At 33.4% G+C, this 17844-nt stretch overlaps 2 protein-coding genes and 1 long non-coding RNA gene across 3 annotated transcripts; 2 read left to right on the top strand and 1 right to left on the bottom strand.

Annotated features, from left to right (window-relative positions):
* The first annotated feature begins 3019 nt into the window (after positions 1 to 3019).
* Positions 3020 to 6208, top strand: LOC112027658 (actin). The gene is made up of 5 exons (XM_065782777.1): positions 3020 to 3194; positions 4356 to 4425; positions 4588 to 4981; positions 5228 to 5841; positions 5928 to 6208. Exons 2-5 carry the CDS (start codon positions 4366 to 4368, stop codon positions 5991 to 5993), a joined length of 1134 nt encoding a protein of 377 aa, XP_065638849.1. The 5' UTR covers positions 3020 to 3194; positions 4356 to 4365; the 3' UTR covers positions 5994 to 6208.
* A 2420-nt stretch (positions 6209 to 8628) lies between these two features.
* LOC136071456 (uncharacterized) lies at positions 8629 to 9123 on the top strand. Its single transcript, XR_010632751.1, has 2 exons — positions 8629 to 8756; positions 8843 to 9123. It is a non-coding gene; the product is annotated as an uncharacterized LOC136071456 (long non-coding RNA).
* A 6003-nt stretch (positions 9124 to 15126) lies between these two features.
* LOC112027659 (ENTH domain-containing protein C794.11c) lies at positions 15127 to 16564 on the bottom strand. Its single transcript, XM_024060310.2, has 4 exons — positions 16177 to 16564; positions 15963 to 16085; positions 15695 to 15856; positions 15127 to 15406 (listed from the first exon to the last, which is right to left on the bottom strand). The coding sequence occupies exons 1-4, from the start codon at positions 16281 to 16283 to the stop codon at positions 15127 to 15129; spliced, it is 672 nt and encodes a 223-aa protein (XP_023916078.2). The 5' UTR covers positions 16284 to 16564.
* Positions 16565 to 17844: the final 1280 nt, after the last annotated feature.

Genomic DNA, 17844 nt, shown 5'->3' with positions numbered 1-17844 from the left:
CCCCCCCCCCCCCCCCCCCCCCCCCCCCTTCAACACAAAAGAATTATGTTTCCTCTCATTTGTCATGTTATTTGGGAATAAATACAGTTAATGTTGGTGATCTAGCTTTTTATCAGATTGGCTTCTTGACTATTTTTTATATTTCATTGGGCTTTTTTTCAATGACCTCTAGATATGAAAGTATTAGAAAATCATGGCTCTTACACAAAGCAAGATTTGGAGAATTTTAACATTTTGTTACAGTTTGGTCAGACCATTCAATCCACCATTTCTTGTTAGGAAGTGGCATTGAATATAATGATGGCTGATAATCATTTAGACATCAAACTGTAATTTCTGTGGTCTATATTTCAAAAGAAAGCTGTTATGGGATGCCATGACTTTAAAAATGTTCCCAATTTTGTGGACAAATGGAGCAATGAAACAAAGTGGTCGTTGGCAACTAAAACAATTAGAACTAACCGTTTGACGATGACAATCTATACAGAGCCTAGAGTTGACTGCTATATTTATGGCATAGCGACAACTGACAACCCACCTTTCCGATTGAATAGCTAAGGTACTCCTAGTGAGATCAGAATTAAGAGGATGGACAACATTTAGGTACAATTTGTTAGGTAAGAGGAGCTTCTAAGTTTATAATTCATTTGCTAGAAAGAAGGCAAACAAAAGCAAACTTAGAGCATTCACATTAACTCATAAAAAAAATTCGTTTATTTTAGTATAAGAACTTATTTTTTTTATTTTATGTATTTATTTTTCAAAATACTCACATCAAATTATTTATTTTACATTACATTAAAATATCAAATTTTCTTGATTTTTTTAATTGTTTCTTTTTTTTCACACACAATAACCACTATCCACTCTCATCCTTCAACCTTGGAATATGTAAAGAAAAAAAATTAAAAAAAAAAAAAAAAACTCTATGCAAAGTGAATAGTGTCAATGTAAATTTACACAATTACTGTAGTAACTTTGCAAATTTATATATTTTTAACTGTGGATTTATTTTTTTATTGAATGCCTAAAAGTGATACCTTTTCTCTATTTTGCATTGTTTGATGCTGGAAATGCTCTTAGAACCTTGCTATAGCTTCAATTTTCCTCTACAATGTTAGATAACTTTAAGTAGAAAAATTGGATCTCAAATGGTCCTGGCAATAGACCAAAAGTGTAGGCTCTTTATTCATCAAAAAAAAGTGTAGCTCTTTACACTAAGAATGGGCTGTACCTTTCAGCTTTTACATGAGTAATGATTTAATAAGGACTTGGATTGGCAAATCCATGAGATAAAAGGCTGGAGTGGTGGAGTGGCGGACAACTATTCTTTGTTGGAAGAAGTTGCCTAAGCAATTTCAAAGCATATTTTATGTTTAAGGGAAGTATTCAATTGGATTATAATCTCTTTAAAGCTCGTTATTCTATTAAACACAGAAAATGTCTAGAAGTAGAACCCATCATGGTTGCCACTCCATAATGTGAGGATCCAAGTTTTTATTGTTATACTATTTGTAGTAAAGACTTCTTTTTTATACATGGCATAAAATAACGTTTTCAAAAATGTGCATAAAAAAGATTATTCCTTTTGGAATGAGATTGGAGCTTAGACTTATGATTTATGAACTTCATCCACTCAAATTATTTTCCTACTTAACCAAGAAAATCTGATATACCAACTGTACCAATCCAACCTTTTTTTGAGGTAGAAAAAAAAAAAAAAAAAAAATCCCCTTTTCGGACATAGTTTTATTTTTTTTTTTTTTTTTTTTTAACTACGGACTAATGAGTTATGAAAAACATTTGACTTTGCAGTTTGTACTTTGTATCATCATTATTCCATTGAATTCATTCTAGATATCAATTTGTCAAATGTATATACATTACATTTGGATGCATTTTACTGAATACTTATTTATTGAAAGTATGGGGAAAAGTTTTATTTTGCTATGGGCCTTGCTACAATGAGTTAAAAAAAAAAAAAAAGAAGATTATTTTTGGTGTGTACAAATACACTTTAATTTTGGCTATTTCTAGAGAAATTTTTATTTGTGCCAAAAAATTAAGCGGAGCCCCAATCTCATAAAAAAAAGAAAAAAGAAAAGAAAAAAGTAGAGTAGCATGAGAATTAGAGCATTTTTCACCATTAAAAAATAAAATCACTCACCATAGAATTAGAAAGAAATCATAATTTAAATTAATATTCTTTTGTATTTTAATTGACATTAATTGTTAAGAAGTGAGAATTGTGGGGACTTCAAGGCCAAGGGCTAAACCATATTGTAACCTTAGGCAATTTTGTTGTCCCCCACATAAGAAAGATTTGCTTCATCTTCATGCCATATAAAGGATGACTAGTGGTACTCTATCACCATTGGTCATCCCTTATATGGCATGAAGAGGAATCAAATCTTTCCTATGTGGGACAACAAAATTGCCTAAGGTTACAACATGGTCTAGCCCTTGGCCTTGAAGCAAAAATTGTCCCCACAAGAATAATAATGAATTTAATTTTTTTTTTCCTTTTAAATGATAAACTTGAGCTCAGGAATCAAATCTCATCTATTAATCATTTTCAATTAATTATACTGAAATTTAAATTACAAGTGACACCTTTTTAATTTTAACATGTTTTCAATTCAATCCATTAAATATAATTTTTTTAGTATTTAACCCCTTTATTTCCATTGTAGTCTTTAGTCCACTTTTGTTTAATTCACACCAATTTCTAATCCTTCATAATAATAATAAAAATAAATTGAGTATTGTTTATATAAATTTGAATCGAAGAAAGTTAGTATATATAACTATATATAATAACTGACTGATTGTTTGAATTGAAAAATGAAAGAAAGAAAGAAACGGAGAGGAATGAATGAATAATAAAAAAAGACCATAAATAGGGAAAAAAAAAGGAAGGCCTTAAAGGCGAGCCCAATGGACGCGTTCTTCGCTTCGATATAAAAGTTCCAGACTGTACCACTCCTTACTCCTCCAACCCCAAATATCTAACGGTCCAAACCGCATCTCTTCCCTCTTTTAATTCCTCTCTTTTCTTTCCCATTTCGCCTATTCACAAACCCCTCCCCTCCCCACTATATTTCTCTCTCTCCTCTCTCTCTCTGTCCAAATCACACAGCTCTTCGGTCTCTCTCTCTCTAGATCGCTTTCGTCTTCCAATCACATTCCCACAGGTCAATTTCCCTTCTCTCTCTCTCGCTTTCTTATCGATCTGTTTCGTTTTCGCTCAGATCTAAGCCATTTCGATTTTCGATTTTTTTTTTTTACTCTATTTTTTTTTTGAATTTGGCAATGTATGATTTAATTTCTGTGATTATTATTGTGTTATTTTTTATAATTGTGTTGGATCTAAAATGTTGTTCATTGTTGTGTAAAATGCAGAGGAAACAAGGAAAATTGTTGTGAAAGTTTAACAAGAAATGAAATAATGCTGGCTAGTTTTTTTTTTTTTTTTTTTTTAATATGTTTTTTGAAAACATTGTGAAACGAAAATGGAGGAGGTTGCATGTTGCATTGTTGTAATTAAAAGGAGTCAAGAAAATTGAAGTAAACTAATTCTATCAAACTATGGGAAGTGTATGTTAACATAAATAAATAAAGGGTAGCTTTGCAGATCTCAATTATTTGATCTTTTTTTCATTTGGGTGTGTCTCTTGGTTCCTTGTTATGGAGTTTTGAAGGGGAATGTTATGTGGTTCTTTTTTTCTTTTTTTAGTTTTATTCTGAAACTGTTTGATTCATTCTGTTGTTGATAATGTAGGAATTTTTTTTATTGTAATGAGCTGTGTTGTGTTACGTTTATTGGGAAATTCAAATTGTCATTGCCTTGATAGTCTAGAATAATCCAAAATGCAATTTTTTTTTTATCAATGTTGCTAATAATAAGTGATGGGGTTATGGTTATGGTTTTGACATTCTTTTCGTCCTTTTGATTTGGTAGTTTTGGAGATATTCCCTATAGAATTATATTAGTTTGTGACTGTGCTATGTCGAATCACGCTACGATGTAAATCTAGTGAAATCTTGATAGAAAAATTGCTATGGGCGAGGGGGGGGGGGGTGTTTGTAGTAAATGTTAATGTTTTCTTTTCCCAATTAAACTCCCTTTAGAGAGTTTTGTACTTCAATCATGGTATCAACCAATCATGTGCATGCTTATGGTAGAACCCCGGGTGCTTATCTATGGTGTGTATTTATCAATATGATATTCTAGCTGAAAGATATGAAATAAGGTGAAAAGAAGGAAGGCAAATCCCAGCAATGTGCTTCTTGTTCTGAATAACAAAGAGGGTGCTTTTTTTTTTTTTTTTGACTGGTTGTAGTTTATCAAGCAGGTAATACAAGATGGCAGATGCTGAGGACATTCAGCCACTCGTGTGCGACAATGGGACAGGAATGGTTAAGGTATTAGATGAGGCCTATCTGTGTTATGACGTTTGGTTTAGTTTTTAATATGCAAAGCTATTATTGACTGTTCAGTTGAGGTACTGCTCAACGTTTATGCCTTCTCCCTCCTTTTTTTTAATTATTGAATTTCGGATAATTGACTGTAATATTATGTTCTAGGCTGGATTTGCTGGAGATGATGCCCCACGAGCTGTGTTCCCTAGTATTGTAGGCCGTCCCCGTCACACTGGTGTGATGGTTGGAATGGGCCAGAAAGATGCATATGTTGGTGACGAAGCTCAGTCCAAGAGAGGTATTTTAACTCTCAAATACCCAATTGAGCATGGTATTGTGAGCAACTGGGATGATATGGAAAAGATTTGGCATCACACCTTCTACAACGAGCTTCGTGTAGCTCCAGAAGAGCACCCTGTTCTTCTAACTGAGGCTCCTCTTAACCCTAAAGCTAATCGTGAGAAGATGACCCAAATCATGTTTGAGACCTTTAACACTCCTGCTATGTATGTAGCCATTCAAGCTGTTCTTTCCTTGTATGCAAGTGGTCGTACAACTGGTAAGTAACTGATCAATCATTTTGTTTGCAAGGGTTTTAATTGGAATATCTCATTGACACTGGCATGCCATTCTTTAAATACCCAAATTTAATTTGTTTTGCATGTTTTATTGCATCTCAACATGTAATCACATACATGGTTTGTGATTACACTTAGTATGCCATACAACCTAAGGGCAATTCCGGAAATTGTTGTGATTTATCTCTTCCCCTTCATTGTTGATGGATTTTGCCTTTGCCATGCAGGAATTGTGTTGGACTCTGGTGATGGTGTCAGTCATACAGTTCCCATATACGAGGGGTATGCCCTCCCACATGCCATTCTTCGTCTAGACCTGGCTGGCCGTGACCTCACAGATCACTTGATGAAAATTCTTACCGAGCGTGGGTATTCTTTCACCACCACAGCAGAGCGGGAAATTGTGAGGGACATGAAGGAAAAGCTGGCTTACATTGCGCTTGACTATGAGCAGGAGATTGAGACCTCCAAGACCAGCTCTTCAGTTGAGAAGAGCTATGAGTTACCAGATGGACAGGTCATCACCATTGGTGCTGAGCGGTTCAGATGTCCTGAGGTTCTGTTCCAACCATCCATGATTGGAATGGAAGCAGCAGGCATTCATGAGACCACATATAACTCCATCATGAAGTGTGATGTTGATATCAGGAAGGACCTGTATGGAAACATTGTCCTCTCAGGTGGTTCAACCATGTTCCCAGGTATTGCTGATAGAATGAGCAAGGAAATCTCTGCTCTTGCCCCAAGCAGTATGAAGATCAAGGTGGTGGCTCCACCCGAGAGGAAGTACAGTGTCTGGATTGGAGGATCTATCTTGGCATCACTTAGCACCTTCCAGCAGGTATGTTTTGATTCTTGTATCTCAACTTGTTCAGTTCCTTTTGAATGGTTACTGATGAGAGGATTTTGATTCTCTTGTGAGTGCAGATGTGGATCGCAAAGGCAGAGTATGATGAATCCGGGCCATCAATTGTGCATAGGAAATGCTTCTAAATGTTCGAGAATAGGATCTTTGAAGAAACAAAGTTCTGTTTTTATTTCTCAGAACAAAGTGCTGCTTGCGCTTGCAACTCTTTGTTCTAGCTTTGTTATCATTTTATGTTATTCTCATGTTGGAGTGATGACTTTTTTTGGAAGGCGAGGAGTTGAATTTGAAAAATTTGTCCATTTCTTATTTATTATATATTTTCAGAAGTTTTTGACTCTTCCATTCCAGCTTTTTTTTTTCTTTTTTATGAGGGCAAGAGGGTATTTTGGAATACTTGAATGGTCCGATAAATGATTCTTTCATTTTAATTTTCTAACACCAATTGCCCGTTGTAGCAAAGGGCCAATTTATTTTGTTCCTCGAGTTTTCAACTACTTGCATCGTTTTGCTCGATAAAAAATGAAATCCCTATTGTTTGAATTTGTTCAGATAAACAAAAGGGAGATTCTCTTCCGAGTCAGACGGTGTAGCCAAATACACTAAAACCTTGAGTAGATTTTTGGGAACACCATGGTGTTCTAAGGTGCTTACATTCTCACTAACACTAAAAAGTAAACCCAGGCCCAGCTGGTTTTGGAGGCCTCATCCATAAGAGGCTCGAGTTTGTAGGCCAAAATATGAGCAAAGATAGGCTCAAACTAGCAAAGGATTTAGGGTCCAAATCTTAATGTGTGGAATTGGAAGTTATGGAAATGGTGTGAGGTTAACTGGTTAAGCATAACTACTAAAAAATAATAGCAAAATGATATTTGTTTGTTTTTATAGCAGTCATTAAGCATACCTAATGATATAATGCTTTATTAAAGTTTGATAACTCTGAAACTTTGGAAAACCCTCGTAAGCAAATAACTATTCATTAAGCATTCCATTTTTTTATTAAAGTTTGATAACTCTGAAACTTTGGAAAACCTTTGTAAGCAAATAACTATTCATTAAGCATTCCATTTTTTTCCAAAATGTAAAACATGGGGAATATAGAGTATAGAACACCACTAATTATTCATTATGCTCCTATTAAAGTAATGTAACACAGTTAACTGCTACCAAATTCTTTAACCTGCATTTCGATTCTCATAATCTCATTAAATGAACATGTAGTAGTCTGCTTTTTATTGTCACAAAATGGACGACTTGGTGTATCCACCTCTAGTGTTTGAATATTTTTATTGTGGGAACTTAGTATGATAGGCCAAGAATGTATTGACCGCTTGTGATGAATTAATCAATTAATTAACCAAGTTAATTAATTACTTCAATTTGCATGCAATAAGCATGGTAGCACAAACAAATCACCAACTAAGTTAAAATGCTACAGAAAATAAATTAATACGGTGATTTATTTACGAATTGGAAAAACCTACACCGCAATAGCCCCACTGGGTGATTTTAAGGTCACCACTCCCGAAAATTCACTATTATCACAACAAGCGATTACAATTAAAGAAATCTCAGTACCTTATACCAACCTACAGTTGAACCCTTACCCCAATACCCAATTGGATTTGTTCTGCAATAACAATCTCTCATTTTAACGCACAGCTCTAGTACGTGATTAACCAATTCGATGTGCAAATCCTAGTACGTGGCTTACTCACTAACTTGAGAAAGATGTTAGCTACAAAGTTCTTTAGTTCATTAACACGATAAAGATCACGAAGCTCATTGGTTATAAAACCCTACGGTGTACAAATATAGCAGCTTCTTGAATAAAAATATGAACTAGGGCATATGTCTCCAGTTCACAATATGCTTGTGAAAAACTTTTGCATTAAGTTGCATCAGCTATGACAGCCATTTAAACAATCATTATATATGTTTAGGGTTGTGAGAAAAGAAAGTCCAAACATCTATTCACGGATTGGAGTGAAATCAGATTTGAAAAACTGAATTTCATAAACCTCGATAGATGCCTTATTTATTGAGCAACTGTCAAGCATCGGGCTAAAAACAACTTTTTAAACTTCGATAAATACTAGCTGTCAAGCTAACTGTCGAGCTTTAAAATCCAACACTTCTTTACTTGTTTCTTGGACAAACTTTCATGGTTTTAACACTTGATCTTGAAACCTTATTCCTTGTAGCATTAAACACATCTTAGATCTACTCAATTACAAATAAAGTATGTTTTGTCAAAAGATTAGCCAATTCTATATTAACATATGTTCCTAACATTGATTCACATATGTCCTAACAATCTCCTCCTTTGGCAATCCGTGATAAAGCCACAACAAACAAATAAACATATGAGAGAAGTCATAAATCACTTAACTCATACTCATTTGTTGAAAACAATAAAATCTATCATAACACAAACTCTTGAAAAACTCTGCAAGAAGAGAGTTCATGGCAAGAAGACTTTGACAACCTGTATTTCTGAAACACTTTAAACAAAACTCATCACGGCATCTTAGTGTAAAATAGAAATAAAAGATTGCATACAATATATAGGCCAAAATGGACAAATGCCCATTTCACACAAAAAAAATCCAGTAAGATGCCTCATGTCTGAAACTAATTAGGGAAATGCCCCTGTTTTGAAAGTCGATTTTCTAAAAATCAAGTTCTAATGTAAAACTCGATTTTTGAAACATCGAGTTATAGCGAACGTTGACTTAGGATTTTTTTTTTTTTTTTTTGATAGAATGAGCAAGGAAATCTCTGCTCTTGCCCCAAGCAGTATGAAGATCAAGGTGGTGGCTCCACCCGAGAGGAAGTACAGTGTCTGGATTGGAGGATCTATCTTGGCATCACTTAGCACCTTCCAGCAGGTATGTTTTGATTCTTGTATCTCAACTTGTTCAGTTCCTTTTGAATGGTTACTGATGAGAGGATTTTGATTCTCTTGTGAGTGCAGATGTGGATCGCAAAGGCAGAGTATGATGAATCCGGGCCATCAATTGTGCATAGGAAATGCTTCTAAATGTTCGAGAATAGGATCTCTGAAGAAACAAAGTTCTGTTTTTATTTCTCAGAACAAAGTGCTGCTTGCGCTTGCAACTCTTTGTTCTAGCTTTGTTATCATTTTATGTTATTCTCATGTTGGAGTGATGACGTTTTTTGGAAGGCGAGGAGTTGAATTTGAAAAATTTGTCCATTTCTTATTTATTATATATTTTGAGAAGTTTTTGACTCTTCCATTCCAGCTTTTTTTTTTTTTCTTTCTTTTTTTCTTTTTTATGAGGGCAAGAGGGTATTTTGGAATACTTGAATGGTCCGATAAATGATTCTTTCATTTTAATTTTCTAACACCAATTGCCCGTTGTAGCAAAGGGCCAATTTATTTTGTTCCTCGAGTTTTCAACTACTTGCATCGTTTTGCTCGATAAAAAATGAAATCCCTATTGTTTGAATTTGTTCAGATAAACAAAAGAGAGATTCTCTTCCGAGTCAGACGGTGTAGCCAACTACACTAAAACCTTGAGTAGATTTTTGGGAACACCATGGTGTTCTAAGGTGCTTACATTCTCACTAACACTAAAAAGTAAACCCAGGCCCAGCTGGTTTTGGAGGCCTCATCCATAAGAGGCTCGAGTTTGTAGGCCAAAATATGAGCAAATATAGGCTCAAACTAGCAAAGGATTTAGGGTCCAAATCTTAATGTGTGGAATTGGAAGCTATGGAAATGGTGTGAGCAAGGTTGTCAAAATCGCGATCCGGATCGTAAAATCGCACGATTTTACGATCCCACCTCACCAAAAAGATTAAAATCGTAGCAGGATTGCAAAAATGTTAGGATCGTAGGTAGGATCGTGTAGGATCGCATAGGATCGTAGGATCGTATGGGATCCTACCGATCCTACCATTTGGCTTCCTTCTCTTTTTTTTTTTTCTTTTTTTTAAGTGGGCTTCATTTGGGTCATTTGGGTAAGTCCAGTATCACAAGCCCATGAAAACCCAATAATAAATTGAACCAAATTTACCCCTATCTTAACATTAAATCTCAAAAAAACCTTTAGTATTAAGTTAAACGTTTTCAAAACCTAAATATTTTAGAAACACTAAGCTCCATCAGACTAGCACCTCTGTCCCGTGCCTCCACAGTGCTCTGTCAAAAACCCAGCCCCTTTCAGCCCTCTCAATGGTGAGCTTTCTTAAGTTTAATGTTTTAAAAAACAAAACCTAAAATATTTAGAAACATTCAGTGCTAGCACCTCGGTCGGCGCCTCCTCAATCCTCTGTCAAAAACCCAGCACCTTTAGGCCTCTCAATGATGTTGCCATGAGCTATCCCAACGCTGCCTTTAAGCTTTCTAGTAATTTGTTTTGGTAGTTAGTAGTTTATCATTTATTTGTACTTTGATAGCTTGATTCCAGATTGTTGTGTTGTGTATATGATTTTGACAAAGCCTAACTTATTTTGGATTTGGAACTTAGAATTTGGAAAACATTTTCCATATGTGTAGATAATATTTTGGTACTTAGTTGCTAATTAAACATGTACTAAACTTTTTAGATACATTATGTCAAAAGTTAAATATATTTTGTTTCGATAGAATGACATAAGAACAATGTAGTGTGTGCAAATTACATTTTATTATGCAATTTTTTTTTTAATGGATGGATTCATATTTTAAGTGATTATATAACATACAAAGTCACTATTAATATGTTTTTTTTGCTTAAAATCTAAAAATAGGTAGGATCTTACGATTCACGATCCGATCCTACGATCCACGATCCTACCTACCTTCCACGATCCTACGTAGGATCCCGATTTTGACAACCTTGTATTTTCCATATGTGTAGATAATATTTTGGTACTTAGTTGCTAATTAAACATGTACTAAACTTTTTAGATACATTATGTCAAAAGTTAAATATATTTTGTTTCGATAGAATGACATAAGAACAATGTAGTGTGTGCAAATTACATTTTATTATGCAATTTTTTTTTTAATGGATGGATTCATATTTTAAGTGATTATATAACATACAAAGTCACTATTAATATGTTTTTTTTGCTTAAAATCTAAAAATAGGTAGGATCTTACGATTCACGATCCGATCCTACGATCCACGATCCTACCTACCTTCCACGATCCTACGTAGGATCCCGATTTTGACAACCTTGGGTGTGAGGTTAACTGGCTAAGCATAACTACTAAAAAATAATAGCAAAATGATATTTGTTTGTTTTTATAGCAGTCATTAAGCATACCTAATGATATAATGCTTTTATTAAAGTTTGATAACTCTGAAACTTTGGAAAACCTTTGTAAGCAAATAACTATTCATTAAGCATCCCATTTTTTTCCAAAATGTAAAACATGGGGAATATAGAGTATAGAACACCACTAATTATTCATTATGCTCCTATTAAAGTAATGTAACACAGTTAACTGCTACCAAATTCTTTAACCTGCATTTCGATTCTCATAATCTCATTAAATGAACATGTAGTAGTCTGCTTTTTATTGTCACAAAATGGACGACTTGGTGTATCCACCTCTAGTGTTTGAATATTTTTCTTGTGGGAACTTAGTATGATAGGCCAAGAATGTATTGACCGCTTGTGATGAATTAATCAATTAATTAACTAAGTTAATTAATTAATTCAATTTGCATGCAATAAGCATGGTAGCACAAACAAATCACCAAGTTAAAATGCAACTGAAAATAAATTAATACGGTGATTTATTTACGAATTGAAAAAACCTACACCGCAATAGCACACCGGGTGATTTTAAGATCACCACTCCCGAGAATTCACTATTATCACAACAAGCGATTACAAGTAAAGAAATCTCAGTACCTTATACCAACCTACAGTTGAACCCTTACCCCAATACCCAATTAGATTTGTTCTGCAGTAACAATCTCTCATTTTAACGCACAACTCTAGTACGTGACTAACCAATTCAATATGCGAATCCCAGTATGTGACTTACTCACTAACTTGAGAAAGATGTTAGCTACAAAGTTATTTAGTTCATTAACACGATAAAGATCACGAAACTCCTTGGTTATAAAACCCTACGGTGTACAAATATAGCAGTTTCTTGAATAAAAATATGAACTAGGGCATATGTCTCCGGTTCACAATATGCTTGTGAAAAACTTTTGCATTAAGTTGCATCAGCTGTGACAGTCATTTAAACAATCATTATATATGTTTAGGGTTGTGAGAAAAGAAAGTCCAAACATCTATTCACTGATTGGAGTGAAATCAGCTTTGAAAAACTGAATTTCATAAACCTCGATAGATGCCTTATCTATTGAGCAGCTGTCAAGTATCGGGCTGAAAACAGCTTTTTAAACTTCAATAGATACTAGCTGTCAAGCTAACTGTCGAGCTTTAAAATCCAACACTTCTTTACTTGTTTCTTGGACAAACTTTCATGGTTTTAACACTTGATCTTGAAACCTTATTCCTTGTAGCATTAAACACATCTTAAATCTATCCAATTACAAATAAAGTATGTTTTGTCAAAAGATTAGCCAATTCTATATTAACATATGTTCCTAAAATTGATTCACATATGTCCTAACAATCTCCTCCTTTGGCAATCCGTGATAAAGCCACAACAAACAAATGAACATATGAGAGAAATCATAAATCACTCAACTCATACTCACTTGTTGAATACAATAAAATCTATCATAACACAAACTCTTGAAAAACTTTGCAAGAAGAGAGTTCATAGCAAGAAGATTTTGACAACCTGTATTTCTGAAATACTTTAAACAAAACTCATCACGACATCTTAGTGTAAAATAGAAATAAAATATTGCATACAATATATAGGCCAAAATGGACAAATGCCCATTTCACACAAAAAAAAAATCCAGTAAAATGCTTCATGTCTGAAACTAACTAGGAAAATGCCCCTGTTTTGAAAGTCAATTTTCTAAAAATCAAGTTCTAATGTAAAACTCGATTTTTGAAACATCGAGTTATAGCAAACGTTGACTTAGGATTTTTTTTTTTTTTTTTTTTGGATGTGAAGTACTCGAGTTCATGGAACTCGAGTTCCACTTGCATTTTTTCAAGTAGCTTGAGTTCTATGAGCTCGAGTACTTAATTTTTTTTTTTTTTTAATTTTTAAGTTTGCTATAACTCGATTATTCAAAAATCGAGTTTAAAATTGAAACTCAATTTTTAAAAAATTGAGTTTCAAAATAAGGGCATTTCCCTAATTAGTTTAAGAAAAATGGCATTTTGCTGGATTTTTTGTGTGAAAGGGACATTTGCCCATTTTGGCCCAATATATAAGAAGCATATACATAAAGAGAGAAAAGAAACAACACATGTAAAGATAGGTGAAAGAATTGTAATAACAACCTCATCATATATATACCATCATATTTTAGATGGTCATTATCTCTCTTGGCAATGCTGAATTTCAATTATTGAACAATGGATTTCAATAGTTAATTTGTCCCGAGAACTATTAATTCTAATTTTAATTTTGTTAAAGAGAGAAAAGAAGAATAACTTTTTTTGGGAAATTGAGAATTTTTACCATGGTAAACATGGTAAAACAAATTTAATAGAATGTTGAACATTCAAAAATAGTACAATATTTCAAAAATAATTTATTTTTATTAAAGTTATGGGCCTTAATTAAAAGTTTTACCTAGTAAGAAAAAAAACAAAGCATTTTATCGGCCAATAGAAGATTTATTTTTTTTAACAAAAATTCTAAGTGAGAGGCTTTACTTTTTTTATTAGCAATACTATAAGACATAGATAGAGTATCGGCTTTCTTCTCTTTGGGGACATTAGTCATTGTCTAAATGGCGTAATAGTTGAGCTGTCTGCTTAGTAATTTATTTTGTATCTGGTTAGTGGTAACTGCACTATTTCTTGAGTTTTATACTACCTGAATCAGTTTGATCAATAACACAAGATTCAATAATTCCTCTTTTTCGAACCTTGATCTTTCTTTCTTTCAAATTTTGATTCTTCTTATTGCATACGGTTTTAATTTTGTATAGAATATCTTCACATAATTACTATTTATTTTTTGAAAAAAAAAAAAAAAAAAGACATTTGTTTATGATACTACCCAACGTTTAGCTAACAAAGTAACAAGCTTGAAACCTTCAGGACGTTTTTGGGAACACCTTAGTTTAGCGTGGGTACATATTCTCACCAAGCATCAAAATTCAAAAAGACACTGGGTATTCTAAGAGCAACGTTTTTTTTTTTTTTTTTTTTTTTTTTAGGTAAAATTAGAGCAACTGCTTAACATAGGGAATATAGACTATAGAGTATATAGACCACCTTAACTAGTGGACCTTCTACGGCTCCCAATCAAGCAAATAGACTGTTGCTTTGGACATTTATCCGAAGCCTAACTCCTTGGGAAACCCATGGGTCTGTTTCATTTTCTGGCTCTTGGGCACTAATTTAATACCCTCAGAGTTTGTGCTGTCTGTTCTAGTCCCTTGCTTTATGAGGCTTTTGCTTGAGATCAATGACTCATTTTCGGGATTTTTGATGATCGTCTTACAGTAAGAATTAGATCTCCCAACCCAGGGTCTGATTCATTTTCTGCTCCTTCGAGCACTGAGTTGATACCCTCATGAGTTTGCGTGTGCTGTTCTAGTCCCTTGCTTGATGAGACTTTCGCTTGAGACCAATGACTCATTTTCGGGATTTTGATCTTCATTACAGTGAGAATTAGATCTCCCAAATCTTTGAAAAGATGAGTCTTNGGGAACACCTTAGTTTAGCGTGGGTACATATTCTCACCAAGCATCAAAATTCAAAAAGACAACTGGGTATTCTAAGAGCAACTTTTTTTTTTTTTTTTTTTTTGGTAAAATTAGAGCAACTGCTTAACATAGGGAATATAGACTATAGAGTATATAGACCACCTTAACTAGTGTGACCTTCTACGGCTCCCAATCAAGCAAATAGACTGTTGCTTTGGACATTTATCCGAAGCCTAACTCCTTGGGAAACCCATGGGTCTGTTTCATTTTCTGGCTCTTGGGCACTAATTTAATACCCTCGAGTTTGCTGTGCTGTTCTAGTCCCTTGCTTTATGAGGCTTTGCTTGAGATCAATGACTCATTTTCGGGATTTTGATGATCGCATTACAGTAAGAATTAGATCTCCCAACCCAGGGGTCTGATTCATTTTCTGTCTCTTGAGCACTGAGTTGATACCCTCATGAGTTTGCTGTGCTGTCTAGTCCCCTTGCTTGATGAGACTTTCGCTTGAGACCAATGACTCATTTTCGGGATTTTGATCTTCATTACAGTGAGAATTAGATCTCCCAAATCTTTGAAAAGATGAGTCTTTCATGATTGCATCTTTTGAAGAGGACCGCTGACTGAAGCTCCCAAACCCTTCAATCCCATGTGTTAGCTTTCGAGCTCTAGCCCTCTCTTCCTTGAGAAGTGTCTCACTTTCAAGAAGCTTCAATACCCTCTCAGATGAGTCTTTAACCTTCAATCCCCAGTTGAATCTGCTTCGTGTGAAAAATAGAGAAGCTTATTAAAACATTGACTGGAATTTCTAAAATCTCATACATCCATTTTGATGAGTGGATTAGATTTATTATGTCATCAATATTTTCAATAGATACTAAATTAGTAATAGTCAAAATGATGTCGAAAAAAATTTTAATTCACTAGTTTAAAGATGGATGGATAGAATTTTAGAAAATCAATAATAGGGTTATCTAAAATACTCTGGAATATCTTAATCCATGAAGTTTATACTCAAATAAAGAAATCTATATATGCATGCCAACCCTCTCTCGTCGATATACTGAAAGTTTCCAATCTCCTTAATAACATCTTTATCACACTGAAACTCCTCAGCAACTCTCCGTGGTCCATGGGTTAGAAGGTGTTCCAATAGAATTAGAGCCTTGTAAAAATCTCGCCAATTCGTTCTGTCAAATTTAAAAAACCTGAATTTGCAACAAAAGAAAAGGAAAAAAAAAAAAAAATTATCAGCCATAATTCTAATGAAAAAGAAAGTGTCAATCAAATCAAACATTGAGAAACTTAAGAGACCTCTTGTGTAGAATCTCCACAATTCTCCAATAATCATCAACTTCAAAGGCAGCCCGAGATATCACTCCCATGGTACGTATGTCTGGTGGCCCTGTATTTCCTTTTGTAGCTTCTTCTGTCATTCTACAAATCCCAACAGAAAACCGTATCAAAAACAAATATGAACTCAAAAGAAAAAGTAATGAATCAAAATGATCAACTATAAAAAGCTTACAATTCTGCAGGTGTAACATCCGTCAGAACCAATCGGGCAGTTTTAATCTTCTCCGTGAAGAAATAGGAAGCTTGCCTCTTGAATTCATGGAAAATTTCACTGCCCATGTTGATGTTATTGTTCGGTAGAGAAATTCAACAAGGCCCTATGCGAGTTAAGGGAAATGATGATGAAAACTCATGGCAGATTCTTCTTTTTGAAAGTTTTATCAAGTACGTAAGAAGTGCAACCACTCCATTATTTGCTGTAATATAACAAACGCCAACTGTTCTCTAAAGGTGGCGTTGCATATGAAGGCAAAGAGATATATATAGGCTATGTATTAATATTTTAAAACCCAAGTATTGAAAAGAAAAGACTGTTTCCCCTTCATTTGGAATTATATGAAAAATATGTTGACCATGGACATGAAATTATAATATTTCGTATATTATGTAATAAAAAATTTAATTTGTTGCATCAGGTGGATGTAGATTCTTCTTAAAAAATGGATGTATTCTCTCTCTTCTAAATAATTTTATTTCTTTATTTCTTTATGTTTTGTCACTTTATTTTTCACATTTAAATAAAATTTGTAAGGACTTAAAAAAATTCTCAACATACTATAAATCAAGCTCGACTCAACATTTTTTTGAAATCTAAGGTGATAAATTTAACTAGATTTTTTAATATTCAAATATCAATTTTTTTTAATAGAAATATTTACATATAAATTAAATATTCTTCATACAACTTTCTATATTAATTTTTTTATATAAAACCATTATTTTTTTTTTTGAGATACAAAATTAGTTCTAGTTAATTTTCATATTTACGTTTTATAGCAAATCTTTTACAATTCATAATAGTTAATCCTCTTAATTTTCTTGTGAACTAATTGATATTATTTGGCACACTCATGACTTCCTTTTATTTTTAATGAAATAGTTTAGGATTTCAATTTGGTTGAATTTTTATTGGCTCAATATTATAAAGTCCTTGGAAGTGGGGGAATGCATGCAAAATATATCTATATTTTTTTTTTCAATTATTATTCTATGTTTTATGAGACATTTTTGTACAGGTTTAGGACCTTTCGTTTATGTAATGGAGAACTTTAGGGCTCTTTTCTAATTTCTTGGCAAAGGGGGGTCTTATTACATCAAAAATGTTAAATTAATTCTACTACAGGAGAAACTCAATTATCAAAGTTTCAAAAAAAAAAAATTAAATTATTTTTCAATTAAAATTCTATTACGAACGTTAGAAAATTTAAATAGAAGTTTAATTAATCTTAGTAATCTACCATAATTGTTAGTTTGACAAAATTAGGTCTTACACGATTACTTTCATCATAAAACTTAAGATATTTTTCTTTTATTAGCTATCTTATTGTTCAATTTCGATTTTTATATTTGGGAAAATTTTTCTTTTTTTAAATATCAATTTTCATTATTAACCTGCGCATTCACACCAAGCTACTGCTTTTCTTTTTTCTTTTCTTTTTTGAGAAGATAGGTACTGCTAATTTATAAGAAAACTTACTCTAGTCCTTTTTTTTAATATAAACTTTTACTTTCTAGTCATGATTCCACTAACTCGACTGCAACTAGTTTTAAAGCCACTCCCATAATAAGATAACCAACCTTAAGGAAAAGAAGAATGACCAAACTTTTCTATAAATTAGCG

Source organism: Quercus suber, unplaced genomic scaffold (assembly GCF_002906115.3).
Source record: "Quercus suber isolate HL8 unplaced genomic scaffold, Cork oak 2.0 scaffold_16, whole genome shotgun sequence".
NCBI lineage: Eukaryota > Viridiplantae > Streptophyta > Magnoliopsida > Fagales > Fagaceae > Quercus > Quercus suber.
The sequence above is the reverse complement of the archived record's forward strand: the minus strand, read 5'-3'. Positions and strand labels throughout refer to the sequence as shown.